Source organism: Thunnus albacares, chromosome 11 (genome assembly GCF_914725855.1).
Source record: "Thunnus albacares chromosome 11, fThuAlb1.1, whole genome shotgun sequence".
Taxonomy (NCBI): domain Eukaryota; kingdom Metazoa; phylum Chordata; class Actinopteri; order Scombriformes; family Scombridae; genus Thunnus; species Thunnus albacares.
In genome coordinates this window covers 31753008-31770324 of record NC_058116.1, presented here as the reverse complement: position 1 = coordinate 31770324, position 17317 = coordinate 31753008, and the positions used below count along the sequence as shown (strand labels likewise).

At 39.9% G+C, this 17317-nt stretch overlaps 1 protein-coding gene across 1 annotated transcript; it reads left to right on the top strand.

Moving 5' to 3' along the window:
* Positions 1 to 284: 284 nt before the first annotated feature.
* On the top strand, positions 285 to 13918 carry LOC122992709 (alpha-tectorin-like). The gene is made up of 13 exons (XM_044366588.1): positions 285 to 436; positions 638 to 872; positions 3735 to 3891; positions 4937 to 5024; positions 5153 to 5215; positions 5557 to 5759; positions 6180 to 6311; positions 7633 to 7820; positions 8197 to 8345; positions 8934 to 9179; positions 11700 to 11865; positions 12174 to 12266; positions 12372 to 13918. The coding sequence occupies exons 1-12, from the start codon at positions 285 to 287 to the stop codon at positions 12264 to 12266; spliced, it is 1872 nt and encodes a 623-aa protein (XP_044222523.1). The 3' UTR covers positions 12372 to 13918.
* The last annotated feature ends 3399 nt before the right edge of the window (positions 13919 to 17317 follow it).

The window sequence follows — 17317 nt, the reverse complement described above, 5'->3', positions numbered from 1 at the left end:
ATGCTGACAGCATTATAAGACATTTAAAACATTCAACAGCAATGTCTCTTTCCACAAACAGGGTCCATCCACACAACACACTGGAGTAGTTCCTGTTCAACTACAAACCACAAACTGAACTCCATTCACCTCCATTGTATCAGAGTGGAGGCAGAAATCTCAGACGGCTGGACAGATATGATAAAATCAGTTGCTTTGTAATGTGGATGAATTGACTATTTAAACGGGCCCTCAGGGGTCCTCGAAGCCAAACGACATTATAAAGTTACTGTTAGAGTTTGTACATGATTCAGCAATCTGAGTTTTTTACAGGTGTTCCACTTCTACCAAAAACGGGAAAATGTGAATTAGAAGACTTCTCTGTAACCTGTAATGCTTCAGCAGTCCTCAACACCACTCCTTGTGGCTCCGGAGAGATCTGCCGGGGCGACGGCCAGTAAATATATTTGATTCATATGTCTAACAGAATGCAGTTTTCGGTTCTGTCATCATTTAGTTCTGTGTCATAGCTCAGTGTCAGTGAGTAGTTTCCGTCCCATACATCAGTAGCATCTTTTCATGTCACTGTTGCTGTTCCTCAGTCATTTTCAAATGTCTCATCATGCTGATGATGCTACTTGTCCCAAACCTCTGTCAGATGTGTCTTGGATGCCACGTGCACTGTAACCGGCTCCACTGTCATCGATCTCGGCGGTCAAGTTGTCTCTGTCCCGGATCGCTGTGCGTACACTCTGATGTCAGAATCAGGCGTCCACCTGCAGGCCGTCTTCCAGGACCGCCGTCGTAAAGATGTTAGTTTTTTGGACCATGTGATCCTACATCTGAATGACTCAGGCGTTAACTTTCACCTGGGACAAGGCGGGAGGGTTCAGGTAAGTTATCTACAGCCACAGTTTCACTTGGAGCGAGTGACGGACTTTGATCCAGAGTCCTCCTCACATCCTCCTGGTTGTTGGATCTCATCAGTGTTCAGAACATTCAGCTGTTACTGTGGGTTGAAGTTTCTATTTTTGTGCTGCTGCTTTCCATTAATGTGCCAAAAGCAGTCATCATTTGATCTTTTTGTTTCGTCTGCATCCTTTCAAGCCAAGACAAGAAGTTCATAAAAGGAGGCACCCCCCAACATATTATTTATTTCATTTTATTCCAAAGTAACACCATGGTATATGCAGACACTGTGTTAATGTTCTGAGGTAAAAAAGTCCTGTTTACTCAAACGCTTATTGTTTGACGTTGTGGTTTAGTTCACAAATATTCACTGTGCTCCAGTGTCCTGCAGACAGCCACAGTACATCTGAACCTTTACATACGGTCCATATTCTGACCCTTCATAGTATCTCCTCATAATTAGTCTCTATATACAACTTCTGACGCACAAATCTGTTTTTATAAAAGAGAAATATGGTGGAATCCAGAGTTATGTGTCAGCTGTAGAGTCACTTCTGGTTCTCTCACACATTATCACGAGCAGAAAAGGGATTTCGTCTCATGTGAGCACGACATGCACACCCCACTTCTCACTCAACCTGCGTTCAGCGTCTCTGTCACAGAAGCAGCTGAGAGGACAGCGGCTGGACAAACTGCCTTCACCAGCCTGACTGATAGTAGAAATTTACTGAACCTAAATAGTTTGCATGTCAGCTCCATGTGAAGAAATCCACAGTGTTGTTATTTATTGATTCATTGATACGGTCAATAAGTTGAAAACACATATATGGCAGGATATTTGTGCGAGTTCCATAAGACTGTCTGAGATTCAGTGTGGATTGATACATTTAATAAAATGGAAGCATATCTGTTCTGTGAGAAAACACTTTCTATGTTAATTGGCCACGGCCTCTCTCTCCAGTTCACCGGCCCTCCCCCACCATGCAATGGGTGCTGGAGATAGGAGACTGTCACATCCTCATACAGACAGCTGCTGTGATGACTTCCCCCTGTCCTGTGCATAAGCATGAACACCCCCTGCTGCTGATTGGCCAGAGTAGTGTTGTGTTGTTCGCTCCAAGCCACTGTGTTTACATGCCCATTTACAGAGCCAGGGCTGCGTATGGACACCATTTTTTTTTAGTCCACACACAGAATGGACAGTTAGCGGACCTTGAGGAGATATTTGCTGAATTTGACAAAAAGTGCATTGGATTAGAATCACTGACTTTACTTTTAATCCTGAATGAAGCTTTCAGAAAGAGTGTATACTTTAAGTTTTACTCTATTTGTTATGTAGCAAAAACATTCACAAGCACAATATATTATTAAGGTCCTATGTTACCTGAAACCGGAGAACATAACAGCCATCATAATTTCAATGAATGTTATTGAATCTGAAGAACATATTTAAAAATTGATTTTTGAATAAATAAGGGTCAAATGAAACGCAGAACACTCTCTAGAGTTTGTATAAAAATGAGTATCAGCTGCACAAAAGTAGAAAAGTTGTGAAATTTGATCATTTTTATATATTCTCACTTTGAGAAAAGTCATAAAATATCTGGCTGAAAGAAAAGTGTTTAGGGTGTTATTACTGCACTCAAATGTAAAAGCGGGTCAGATTTGGATGGTGTGTAAGGGTTCACATGAGAGTTGAGTGTTTCCTACTTAGACCACAACAGGGAGTGTAACCTTACATCTGTCACACATGTTGTACTGCAGTGCTGAGAGGAAAGGCTGGACAGAAACCTGTCAACAATGTGTCATTTTGTGTATTTTTGTGGATAAGCGAGCATAAAATGTGTAATAAGTGGACATATGTGTAGAGTTATTGCAGAGGGTCATATATATGGTGGGAAAGTTGGCTGTTTATTCATGTTGAGAATGTTTTGGCAGAGGTTTAACTGTTAGCTATGTCAACTTAGCAGCTAAGCTAACCTGTGCTAGGTGTTCAGGGACCCTGTGGTGCTGTTTTAAGAGTCTGTGCTTGAATTACCTTGTTACCAGTGATGGAACAAGGACTCAGTAGAAATATCACAATGTAAAAATACTTAATTACAAGTAAAATTCCTGCATTTAAAATCCTACTTACGTAAAAGTACAGAAATATTAGCAGGTACATTTACTTAAAGTATTAAAGGTAGTAGTACTTGTTTTGCAGAAGAAAATTGGACTGTGAATATATTAAATACATTTGATAAATTGCATTATTAATACTGATGAATCAGTTCATAAACAGCAATTTATTGTCATTATTTGATCTTCAGGAGTTTATAAGAGTCACAAGATAAATATGAGCAACAGTGAGATGATAGTTTGTGTAAGAAAGAAGAAAACTAAAATTCTGCTTCATAAACTGAAATTCATTTTCAGGAACTTTTCTCTCATCTTTTCGTTTCTTTGTGAAATATTGCAGTTTCATCTCTTTGGGTTTTATGTGTTTGAAGTTTAGAGCAACTAACAACTCACAGACATCTGAAAACACGATGAAAAGACACAACTACACACTGATTTCATGTTAAGTTCAGAACCGCTGCTTTAATCTTAACTAATACAGCAAAATTAACAGACTCATCTTATTTCATGTGAAGTGTTAATCTGAAAAGCAACTAAAGCTGTAGATGAATGTAGTGGAGTATAAAGTACAATATTTCCCTCTGAATTGTACAGAAGTAAAAAAAAATTAAATACTCGAATAAAGTAGAAGTAATTTATATTCAAATGTAGGTTGTTACTTTTGATCACTGCTTGCTGTCATGTTTGATGGTGTGTTTCCTCCACTTTGTCCCTCTGCTGTGATGCAGCTGAACGACACAAAGCTGAGCCTCAGCAGCACGCCTGTGGAGCATCATGGTGTGCAGCTCTCTAAGGACCAAACTGGAGTCACAGCCAAGCTGGTGCACTCCAACTACAACACCTCTATCTTCTTTGATGGCTACACAGCACAGATCCACATGACAGGTACAGAAAAACACGTCCTACATGGATAAAAGAAGGCGGCAGCCAGTTTTTTCTCTGTTTGTCTCCATATGAGAAGAATGAACAACTATCTTACAAATGTTGTTTTTCAAACTGAAACATTATTTTGCTATACGCTGATGATGCTGATTGATTTACAAAAAAGAATTTGGCCGTATGGTGCAGTAAACCCAGAATGCATGGCATCAACTTGAACAACCCATGTTTCTTTGCACAAAGTAAATTTAGTATGTGTTGTCTATATTATGTTTAGATGTTTATATGCTGTATATGTATGTTTATATGACATTTATATTGCGTATTTATATTATGTGCTTTACTAACTCTGTTTACATTTTCTTACATTTTTCTCTGTTCACATTTTAAGCTTGTATCCTGTCTTCAACATGTTGTATCTCTTTGCACAGTGGGATGGGAGGGGGGGTTAAAAGCAGCTCTCAAAGACTTATAAAGAACAGTGGAAAGAGGAAATCTGGAATAAGCCCCAACTTTCAGATGCACAGAATCATACATTACAGTTATCAGAGAGGTCTGAGGTCCTTATGTGCACGCTGGTTACTGAGGCCTTGATGTGTTTCTTGTGATTTTGGTTTGTTGAGGATGAATTTCATTTTGCTTCATCAGTTCATGTAAAGCAAACTATTGAGTTCATTATCTGCAAAATTCCATGAAAGGATCCTGATTTGTTTCAGTTGACTGAAGGTGAAACTGTATGCTGAGTCTGTATTTTAAGAGATTTTTGTTTTGGTGAGATTAATAGAAAACGTGTGCTGGTTAATATTAGCATATCTGTTAGCATATGGCCCGATGCTGCTGAGGTTGGGTCTATGACTGAAGACACTTGACAGCTGGCGTTAAGAAGAACGAGGAGCTGCTGGTCTGCTTTCTGCTCTGTTTGTACGTTCAGATGTGATCATACTGTGACTGTATGAATCAGTGGTTGACAGCTGTCCTTTAGTGAGCAGCCGTGTGCATCCAGTCCGACAATTTATTGATCTGAATCACATTCTCTCCTCAAACTGTCCAGGACCAGGTGGAAACACCCTGCAGGGTTTATGTGGCAACTCCAGCCGGTCTTTGAGTGAAATGAAGGTCTCTGCGTACAGCTCAAGCAGGCAAGACCACGTCACTGACTGCTGCCTCGTCACTGGGCTGCATGTATACTAGTAGTGCCTGTGTGTGTTTATATGAAGGAGTGAGGCCTGGGGAACACTCCTGACTTCTGCTGTTTGTCTCCCCCTAGCTGTGAGAAACAGTACAATGACACTGCTGACAGTCAGATCGACTGTAGGACAGTGACTGAACGGTGAGCAGAGACACACCTGAACACACATCAAACTCTCCTTTGATCTATAAAACAACCAGAGTTACTCTTCATCACACGTTGATCTGTGAGAAAAAGAACATGTTGTTCATGTTTCATGTTGTCTGATGTGAGCAGGGATGAAGCTGGAAGCCAAACACAACTGAACTCAGATTATACACCTTTTTATTTGGGGAACAGAGTTTTTGTGTCAATCTGTCTACACAACACCTGTCCTGTTATTAGACCCAATAACACTAACCTTTGTCTTGTTCTTCATGTTAGTAATCATTGACCTTATCTTTCTGTCTGACTGGACTTGATCGTTCTCTCTCCCATGACAGCTGTAATCTCCTGAAGGAGGATCCCTTCACCTTCTGCCACAACCACACCAACCCCGAGCCCTTCATCACCGCCTGCACCAACACTCTGTGCAAATACCCAGCAGTGGATGGTCTCAACTGCCAGTTCCTGGAGGCTTACGCCAGAGCCTGCAGCCTGCAAAGCAAAGACACGCTGGAGGACTGGAGGTCAAAGGCCAGCTGCCGTAAGACCGTCCTTTACTGTCATTCAGTTATGTTTTATAGGGCATGATAGGACAAGATGAGCCCAGATAACAGTGAGGACAGAACAGGAATCAAGAACTCTACTACAAGTAAAGACCTGCATTCAGATTTACAGTAAAATATGAAAAATAGAGGCAGTAGGTGCAGTGCATGTGATCAGATCAGATCTTCTGCGGACAGTGAAATGGCCGCCTTCTCTGTCTACAGTGTTTCAGATGTAGACGGGACAAAGTGTTCTTCATATTTGACTGAATAAAGTACAAAGTTTGGTTGAGCTGTGTGATAATCTCATGCACACTGTTACTAAACTGCTCACAAGGAGTCAAGATCCGATCAGCTGTCGTTCCTGTTTATCTTACTGACTGACTCTAGTAAGTATTGATCTTTGTTTGATCTTTCAGCCTCCCCCCGGGCCTTCTGTCAGGACAAGTTCTGCAGTGCTCATGAGTTCTGTGCTGAGGACATCAGTGGTGGAACCAGCTGCTACTGTCGGGCCATTTTTGGCTCCAAGTACAGATCGACAAACACTTTTGGTATGAAGACTGAAAAAGGAGACCCGTCTCACACGTGAAATGACACAATATGACATTAAATATCATAGTTTACATGTGAAAACATGAATTTATTTTGTGAGCTGGAAATACAGCATCTGACATACTGTCACATGAAGTGAGAATTCTCTGTTGGTTCACAACAACCACAGACACTTTCACACACTGGATCGATTATTCATTTTATTAAAAAAGTATTGATTAGTGGAATGTGATGTGCTATTTTAACCACGCAAGTACAACAACAACTGCAGGGTGGTAGGTCTTAGGCACACGGACAGTGTAGGCGTCTCTATGTGCACCTGCTGTTTTGCTTCATGTATGTGCAGCAGCACAATGTGCAAAAGGGCTGAATGAAGGTGAATAGAGATCAGCAGGTGTGGTGATTATTAAATACTCTCTCAGCCAGTCACATCACTGCTCTCATAGCTCTGAAACAGCTGAGCCAATCACAGTTAAATGTGATAACGGCAGCTCAACAAACAGAAGGCTTTTCTTCACGAAATGTCTGGATGGTTCAGAGCGTTCATGACATGAACACACATCACCACAAATCTGCAGCCAAAGACAGATGGAGTAGTTTTTGTCATCAATGAGTTACTATAATAATGAAAAATAAAGAAATTGATTTGGTGAAGTCGTTTATATGATTATATCGGATCAACACAATTTCAGCAGTAATTCCAGTGTATCTTACCTCGTACATGGTCACATAGTTCAGTAATTAATTTTACACAACACACTACTTTTGCTGATAAATAAATTTGGAAAAGAGGCTGATGAGCTGCTAATCCAACGTCTCCTTCATGAAAAAGCAGAATATCAAGTTATAACCAACCAGTGTGTAACAGCACTGTGCTCTGACGCAATACTTCTCAGAGGAGTGTTAGTGTTTAATTGACATAAATTAGTTATATTTTAAGCATTAATCTGTTGTTACAGCGTATTTGCAGCAAGTATTTAGTTTAATCCTGTTGATAAAATCACCAAAGCAGCAGCAGATTGGTGTTGCACCAGAAACAGACATGGTTCTGAGACATCTGTCTTCAGGGTGACTTCTAGGACCAAATTTCAACCAAAATACAACGACTGTCTTTGCACTGCTTTATTTGAATGAACCTCCCACCTGTGCACTGTGTGCTGGTCACCAAAATGCCACACAGACGGGCAAAGTGAGTTTCAAGATCAGGAAAATACAAAACTGTCAGAGCACTGGTCAGGCTGGTCGTTGCGCCTTCATGAAAATAGCCCTCATTGTTGCACATATGTGTGTTTCATTCTCCTCGTCTGTCCTTCTGTACAGGTGAGCCGACTGTCTGCAACCAAAACTCTGCTTCACTTACTCTGGTTGGTTGTCTCCTGGAGGAAAAAAGCATTGACTGCTCTGTCTTACACCTCAATGACCCAAACTGCAGAGGTCAGTGGGACAGCAAGACCCACATGGTGACCTTCAGCTTCGACAGCAGCAACGTCTGTGGGACGGTGGTCAAGGTGGGCTTCTCTTCTCTACTTACTGACTCTCCAGTCAGAGCCAGTCAGATCCCTTCTACCTCTCAGCTGAGCTTTTCCTCACACTTGTAGTATTTGTGATCCATGTGTGACTGCAGGGGCGTTGTCAAGACCCGCCACCTCCTTTGTTCCCTGAAATACTGGGGATTTATGAAGCTTATTCTGACACACAGCCAGTCAACACCTCAACAGTGTCAGATGTTACAGTATACAATACAGTTTCTGTACCGTACAATACAATAACTAATGGGGATCTGAACAAACAAAACAACAGGTGAAATCCAAACATGAATGTGTGGTTTCCTTCACCTGAAACCTCACCTGCAGTAACACTGTCTGAATCCCTGTGACCCTGCAGGCCAACAGCAGCAAAATCATGTACAAGAACGCCATCATGACTCGGAACAGCTCTGGCCCCATCACTCGTCATGACCAAGTGAACATCGACTTCTCCTGCTTCTACAACCAGCCAGACACCAGGACCGTGGCCTTCAAAATCAGAGACAGGTGAGTGGTTCAACAGGTTTGACCCTGATTCACCTCTGAAGTCACAGCTGACAATAACAGTTTATTCTCACATTTAAATAAAGTGAAAAAGTAAAGTTACTTTAAAGCCTGTGCTGATTGAAACAGATTTATTTTTTTAACTCTGAAGTTATGAAACACTGAATCATGAATGTTTGGGATCAAATTTCGCTGTCTTCCGTCTTAATATGACTTAATCCATTCACCATTCACTCATGTTCATTTGGACAGTTTAAGTGACTCTCAGCTGAAAAATCATGGATTCATATTTCCTGCTGAATGTAAAGCAAAGGAGTTACAACTGAATTTAAAATGGGAAGGTTTAGTTTCACTGGACTGAAGCTTGTTCGAGGCCTGTGCTAAAGTGTGTGTTTTGTGGTTCTTCCTGTGTGTTGGACAGTAGATGATTCATTGTTGGAGCTGTTGAACTACTGTGTATATGCACTGCTGTGGTTTTACTGGTGACACATCATCTTTAGCATGTACCCGTGTAGATCAGCTGATGTCTGCATACAGAGAATTAATCAGATAATAAATGTGTGTGTGTGTGTGTGTGTGTGCGCTCTGCAGCTCTGTGATCCAGCAGATTGTATCTGGAGCTTGGAATTACACTCTGACCATGAAGGCCTACACCGATGCCGACCGCACTCAAGCTGTGGAGTCCAGCACAGAAATTCAACTGGAGCAGACCATCTGGGTGGAGCTGAAGACGGACGGGCTAGATGACAAACTCGTCGCTGTGGTGACCGACTCCTGCTGGGCGACCAACGAGCCGTCACCCAGTGAGAGTCTGAGATATAACCTGATCACTGGGGGGTGAGAGACACAGAGGTGGAAGCCAGTCTGCGGCTTTTCACTGCTGCTTTGACATTTCTCAGTCAGTTCTATATGAATAAGAAGTGAAGATTCATTAAGAATCCTGCTTTCTGATTCGACTTATCGACTACTGAAAGCAAAGTCTGGTCCTACCACACTTACCTCGACTTTATTTGATTTGATATCCAGCTATAAAAATTCAGAACTTCTTATCTTGGGTGATATAAACAATAACTGGTTAACTAATGCTTCTGATAATCTAAAAAATCTCTGCAATGGATTCAATCTCACACAGCCTATTTCTTCACCTACTTATCCAGATCCAAAAAGTGCAGAAAAGGCCACACTTGAAGATATTATTTTGACCTCAACATTATAAATCTAGTGGTGTTTTTCCTCTCGACTTCAGTGACCACTGCCAAACAGCATGCATCCATGACACGAAATAACAAAGATTCAAACGAAATATCACTGTCAAAAGGAATTTTAAACACTTTTCTGAGCAAGCATTTTTGTTTGATTTGTACTAAAGTGATATTGGGTTTACCATGGCAATTCCTGATCCACACTTGGCGTTGGATTATTTAATAAAAACATTTAATTCCATTGCAGACAAGCATTCGCCTTTTACAAAATTCATAGTCAAAAACAGGAACAATCCTTGGTTTCATTTGGTAAATAGCTGAAATGTTACATGAAAGGGATGCTCCCTGGCACAAAGCGCGAACAACTAAATCATCCTCTGATTGGCAATATTTTTGTCAACAATGTAATAGGTGTTTCACTGTTATTCAAAATGCTAAATCTTCATTTTATGTCTCTGCACTATCTGAGAGTAAAGGAAACCCAGCAATTTTTTGGAAGAAGGTCAAATTATTTTCCCATAGTCCTACTTCATCCTGTGAAATAGTTCATTTTATTGCATCAGGTTATTTATCTGAAACTGCTGGATTTCCTCCCTCCACCTCTGATCATAGTGCACATTACTGGACAAACACTTTAGGCACTCAGACCTTTTCATTGGAGTCTTTTGCGAATCTTGAAGTGTTTAATGCTCTTTGTTCTATCAATCCAAAAAATTTATGATCATTTAGAGCCAAGGTTTTTAGTATTAGCAGCTCAATTTTTAGTTGAATGCTTAACTTATATTTTTAATCTGACTTTGGTAACAGGAAGCATCCCTGACATTTGGAAGACAGCCTACATTCTACCTTTACATAAAGGGGCTCAGTCCAATGAGCTACATAATCATCGACCAATTTCTAAACTATCATGTATAGCTTATGTGTTAGAGAAAGTGGTAAATGATCAGGTGAGAACATTGTTAGATCAACAAATAAATGATAAATGTTTTTAAATCTTATCAATCAGGATTTAGAGCTGGTCATAGTAATGTGATGGCAGCATTAATAGTCTTGAATGATGTTGCTAATGCATTAGATAACAGGCAGGATTGTGTCGCCCTTTTTATTGGTTTATCTAAGGCTTTCGATACTGTCAACCATCAAATTCTTTTGAAACACTTGAAATCTATTGGATTTGATGAAAAATCTTGTTCTTGGTTTGCAAATTGTCTCAGAGGTACAATTCAAGCTGTTGTGGTTTATGGCTATATGTCAAGCTTTAGGAGTGTAAACAATAGTGTGCCACAGGGTTCCATTTTAGACCCACTTTTATTCACTATTTTTATAAATGAATTAGGTGAAAAAGTGACAAAAAAGTCAATTCATCTGTACACAGATGACGCTATTACCTATAGAATAGCGCTTTCTGTTACCCAGATTGCTCAAACCTTGCATACTGATTTCTGTGCAGTACAGCAAACATTGATTGATGTTAAATTACTGTTAAACTCAGATAAAGAAAATGTATGCTGTTTTCTAGAAAACTGACAGTACCATGGAAGTAAGTATTACTACTTTTAATGGGACACCGATTGAAAGAGTATCCTCTTATAAATACCTTGGTTTCTGGATAGATGATGAGCTATACTTCAAAAAACGTATTGATGAAATGACTAAATCTCGAAAAGCAAACTGGCATTCTTTTATAGAAATAAGTCTGCATGTCATACGCAGAATTATAGAAAGCAAACTCTATGGACTATGGTGGTGTTATTTATAAGCACTCTCCTGATTCTACTCTTAAACGTCTCGATGCAGTCTATCATTCCGACCTAAGGTTCATAATCGGAATTGGCTTTAAAATATAACATATAACATTTTTTGCCTCTTTATTTTTCTTTCTTTCTCATTAGCCTTTTCATCCTATATAGGTCTGAGTGTGCTTTTTTTAGTTGTGCTTTTTAATGTGCAAAAACAAAGAATAATAAGAACCAGAATCAAGAAGCAGAATCAGAGTCAGAGTCCATAAAATGGAAACTGTCACTAACTCCCAGCAGAGAGACTCGCAGTGAGTTCAGACTGAGTCAAACGTAGACGAGACGTTCAGAGGAATCTGTGATTCTGGGGATGCTGATGCAGCTTCTAACATCTGGTGTGTTTTCTTGTTTCTGAGCAGCTGTTCGAACCCTGCTGACCAGACGGTGAAGGTGCAGGCTAACGGACTGGGAACATCCAACTACTTCTCCTTCAACATGTTCCAGTTCTCTGGGAAGTCTGGTGACGTCTACCTGCACTGCAAACTCAACCTGTGTGTGAAGAAGAAGAACAGCACCTGCGCCCCGGTACGCCTGCTTCACAAATCTACTCACAGATACATGCAGAACAGCTGCCGTCTGAACACACTTCATTAAATACATGTTCTCATGATGGGTCGATCACATCTCAGATGATCAATACCATGTTCGATTTCAATGGTTACATATCACAGTACATTTTGACTGACTTCAACTAAAGTAGTTATATTTTATTATTATTTTCAGTATGTCATATATGTTTTCTTTCTATCAGAAGCTCCAGTCAACTAATATCAGTGTAGGACTGACTGAAATCTAAATCTTCATCTGTGTCTTTGTCTTGAATTTTGTCTCAGAGCTGCAGCGGAAGTAAGAGAAGACGCAGATCTGCCAGGACTACATATGAGGATGTAAACCCAGCCTTCATCACCATGGCCTGGACTAATTAGGTAAAAGCTAAATGCTGATTTATGTCATTGTACTGCAGTTTGGGAGAAAAGACATCAGCATCACACAGCAGAGACTAATAATTAATCCTCTGGTTGTCTTCTCAGGTTGTTTCCATGGCAACTCGGACGGACCTACAGACTGTCGACCTTCAGCATGATTCCAGACTTTTGCTTCATCCTGATCAAGAGCCACGTTTCCTGAAAAGATTAGCTCAGTCGTTATTGCTAATGAAGCCACGCTAGCACAAAGCTGTGATAACTAAACACTCCTGATCCTCCTCCTGCTTTGATTGGCCAATTCAGTCCAGTTTAAAGTTAAGAGTTGATTCGGTCCAGCAGGAAACAATCTGCAGCTCACATGAACTGTGTGAATGAGGACATTCAGCCCCCATCAGCTCTGAGCATGTTAGCGTGGATCATGTGTCAGTAACAAACCTGAGTAAATCTATGATGGAACGTCTCTGCAGAACATTTTTCTGTGCCTTCCTCGGTGATTTACACTTTAAAAAGACCAAACAGGCAGCAACAGAACGGTTGATCTGAATCAGGTTCATGTCTTCATATCACACAGACTGCACCTCCTTCATACAGGATCTGACTGTTCTGTGATTAATCAGACCCAAAACATAGAAGCAACTTTTCTGCAGTTAAGCATTTTTTAAATAATCTACTTATTGTTACGGTGAAGGGAAACATATTATAACCAAATTATTACATCCTTAGTACATCTACACTCAATAACAAGAACTTCAGTTTACTCTCAAATAATGAAAAACAACTGATGATTGATACAAAGTAACTCAGGGATGTAGACATGGAAGGATTTACGGTGACCAAAGTGAATGTTTTCTTTCTTGTGTGCACTGACTAAAACAATGATGAATGAAGGGTTTTAAAGGGTTTAATTCACTACGCCTTACTTTCCATTTATTGTGGTTTCTGTATTAAACTAATGAAAACTATCTAATGGAGTTTTTCCACCAAAAAGAATGTGTATCATCCACAAGGTCTGAGCACTGAAGGCTGTCAGATGTTGTATCAGAAGTGAAGAATAGGACACCAGCGTCCTGGTCCAAAAAGCAGGTTTATTGATTATCTGGAAAACCTGAAAAACTCAAACCTGAATAGAGTTGACCTGGAAGACACAGTGGATCCAAAGCTCATGGAGATGTTGTGCTCTGAAGTGTCAGTAAAGTTTTTCAGAGAAGTGGAGGACATTTATTCCATCCTGATGGCACTGGTTAGATAAGAGACAGTCATGCATACCATAGTATAACCTTCCTCTTTTCTATTTCTTTTGTATTTACTCTGGCTTGTTTGTGGTGAACAGCAGCCTGGAGACCATCATCAGCTTGTGCCTGTAACAGAATATCAGATCATGCTCAGTTCAGTCTCATTTATGGAGGAAAGTCACTCTTGAGCCCTGAGAGAAGGTTTGCCACAAAAAGGTTTTAATGTTCAGTCTGAGGGAAAGTCCATCAACATGCTGATTATCAGTAGATTCAAGTGAAATGTTAACTGTGACTTCAACTGAACCAAACATGTGGCTTTAATGACACTGAGACCTGCTGTGGTGCTGTTTCATCTTTATTATATTTTTGTTTAAGCATCAAAGACCAAAAAAATAAATGAATAAAGGGGATGTGGGTAAAAGAAAAATGTCTCAGCAGGATTGTTCCACTTTTGGCATCTGAATGCCATGATACTTGTACTGGTGTGAGAGAAGTGATTATCATTATTTCAAACTGCAGAAAATGCTTAATTTCAGCAGCAAAATCTGTGTTCCAGGCTTTCTCAGGACATACATCATTAATACATATTATGTTGTGGCCCAGGGGTAGCATGTAGATGGTAAATGAAAGGGGATCCAGAATCTATCCTTTGGGGACCCCACAAATAAGGAGGGCTTGAGAGGAGAAGGCATCTCCAAGCATAACAGAAGGACCTGTTGGACAGATAAGAGATGAACCAATCCTGAGCCACATCACTAACGCCAACATAGTTTTTCAGATGGCTGAAGCTTATGCAGAGCAGTCTCAGTGCTGTGCAGAAAGAGAAACACAGTGTGAAAGCTTTTAAAAAAAAGTGTTCATAACAGAAAAAATATTAATTAAAAATCATTAATTAAAAATTATGCAGAGTCATTTTTTTAAAAATGGTAACTTAGAAATGGGTCTAAAATGGCTTTAACAGAGGAATCCAAAGATGGCTTCTTTGAAAGGGATTAACAGTGACATGTTTAAAATCTGAAGTGATATGCCAGTAGACTGAAAGCAGTTCATAATGGTTCAAATATCTGGACCAACCGTCTGAAATACTGCTTTTCAGAATACAATGGGAATGCAGTCAGAAGGACGGGTGGATGATTTAGAAAGTGCACCACTGTGCTCCGGGTCTCTGTTATATTATTGTGAAAGTAATGAAGACATTCTCCACTCCTTCCTGTGGAGGATTCAGCTGGACAGCTTGGTGTGCGACTAATATTCACATAAGATTAAAAACACTGACAAGCTCCTCTTTGTCGAGACCCTCATATCTATGGTGACTAGGTACTGTGTTTGAGGTAGTAAAAACTTACCAGAAATAAGGAACTGTGACAGAATTTAGGGGGCAGGAGCGAATCAAAGTGGGGGAGTTTGAGAGCAGGAGATGTGAATGGAACCTGGAAGGGCACTGACATGATCAGAGACGGCAAAATAAAAAATAAAAAATTATCAAGTCTATTTTTAGAAAAGGAAAGAATTTTAACCCACATGACCTGGTCAAAGTTTGATTGAAATGTGTACTGTCAGGTGTGTAGAAACAATAAGTAACTGCAGCTGGACACAGAAAAATACTCGTACACTTGAATGGAGAGTATGAGCGAACCCACACCTTTTTGAACATTTACTGCTTCCACATAGTTTTAGATACAAACTTCATTTGAACTTTCAATGTGTCACAAGACTTTGACCTACAAATCTTGAATTTACATGTGTTTTCTATCTTTTACTGTTTTTGAGATATTAGAGTGTGAGTTTTAAAGTCTTTTCTTGTTCCTCCTGTGATTTTATAATGAGTGTGTATTGCGGAATGTCTCACAGCACTGAGGGAGTGACATCACCAGGAGCGGAGAGAGGAAGATTTTAGAGAACACTTCTTGTGAAATCTTTTTTGACTGAAATCCGTGATACGATCCAAACCGTGAGTTTTGTGATTTATTGCACCCCTAGTGTTAACATGTCACCTTGGTAGACTATATTTTGTATGTCATGCACATACATAAGAGTGTGTAAGTCATGTATTTGGTACATGCATTCATACTTTCTGATGTGAACCTACTTAGATCTGTGAATGTTTTTAGTGTTCAGTCTTTCTAGAATTCAGCACTGATCTGTTCCTGTATCACATTATAAGCTTTGTGGTACTTTATATATTTCTGTATACTAAGAAAATACATAGGAAACACATGTAAAACATGTGATATCTTGTCTGTTTTTGATGAGAATATAAATCTTTTGTCACAATAGAACAATACTATAAATCTGAATTTCACTTTGTTGGTAAAATCACACATCTGAACCACTCCACGGCTAAAATGAGCTCTTCTTTGTTTAGACACAATATGTATATGCTAAATGTCTTTAAAGACACAGCCTTTACACCACTCAGGGGTTTTTGTTTTTAAAAGCAAATTGTTTTATTGGCATATAAAATTGCCCCCCACCCCTCCCCGATTTCATCAGGTTGGGGACAATGATATAGTTTGATGCGGTTTGTTGTAAGATTCCATGTTGGTTTTCCTCCTGTCTTTCTTTTTTGAGTCACCAGCCGCCACTGGTGTGGGGGTTGAATGCAGCTCATTTTTGCAGGATACAGCAGAAAGGCCTATATACATACAGTACATTATATACAAACTTTGTATGAAGTTTGGTGTTATCATTTATTTTACAATAATTATAGGTCTTATATTTATAATTCAGTGGTGGGGATGACCTATGAGGGAAAGTGAAAAATAAGTGAGGGTGACAGTTTAGTTATAAAGTGCTGTAGAAAAATACCATCAGAACTAAAATTTGTAGCTCTGTACTGCAGTTTTTCCTTTATTAGGGCCCGAGCACCTAGCGGTTCGCTCACACTCTCCATTCAAATGTATGAGTATTTTTCTGTGTCCAGCTGCAGTTACTTATTGTCTCTACACACCTGACAGTACACATTTCAATCAAACGTTGACCAGGTCATGTGGGTTAAAAGTCTTTACTTTTCTAAAAACATGTCTCACCCTGCAGAAAATTCTCATCCTCACACCATTGAGATATCCTGTATCCATTGATACAGGTTTGAAAGTGGTCAGACGTCAGAAGCCTCTGTTTGACACAAAGGTCATGCCTCCCCATTGCTTTACAGTGTAAGGTGGATGTGGCACTGCAAACTGTTAAGGCAAAGTCTTATTTTGACAGGCTAATTGCGGACTTCCGGTTGGATTTAGGTCAGGGGTGTCAGCACATGATTTGTAGGTCTTGATGAGACCAATAACTCAGTTTTAGTTTGATCTCTCTACGACATTCCTATGGGCTGCGGCGGCCATTTTAGTTACATAGGTGGCGCTAGAGAGCACATTTTGACACTTTGGGGCTTAATTTTTACATTTTATCAAATTTTACACTAGACCTGATGTACATGCCAAATTTGGTGAGTTTTTGAGCATGTTTAGGAGGTCAGATTTAGGTCTGATGTCCTGTAATAATAAAGAAACAAACACATGAAATACAATAGTACCTTCGCACCTTCGGTGCTCAGGCCCTAAAAAGAACATTTGGTTGAAATAAACCATTGCAAAGTCACAGTATTATTTGCAACATATTCCTTCTCTCTTCTTTGGAAAAGACACGTAAAATGATGCTCCAAGGGAGGACGGCCTCCCTAACCAATCAACAACCTGAATGCAATATTGACATCGAGTTGATCCAATGATAGTTTCCAGAATTCATCTTCAATTCTCTCCACTGTAAGGCAAAGTAGCAGCAGTAGATAGCTCCTTGCGTTAGCCAATGCAACACCTGGCTTGTTGT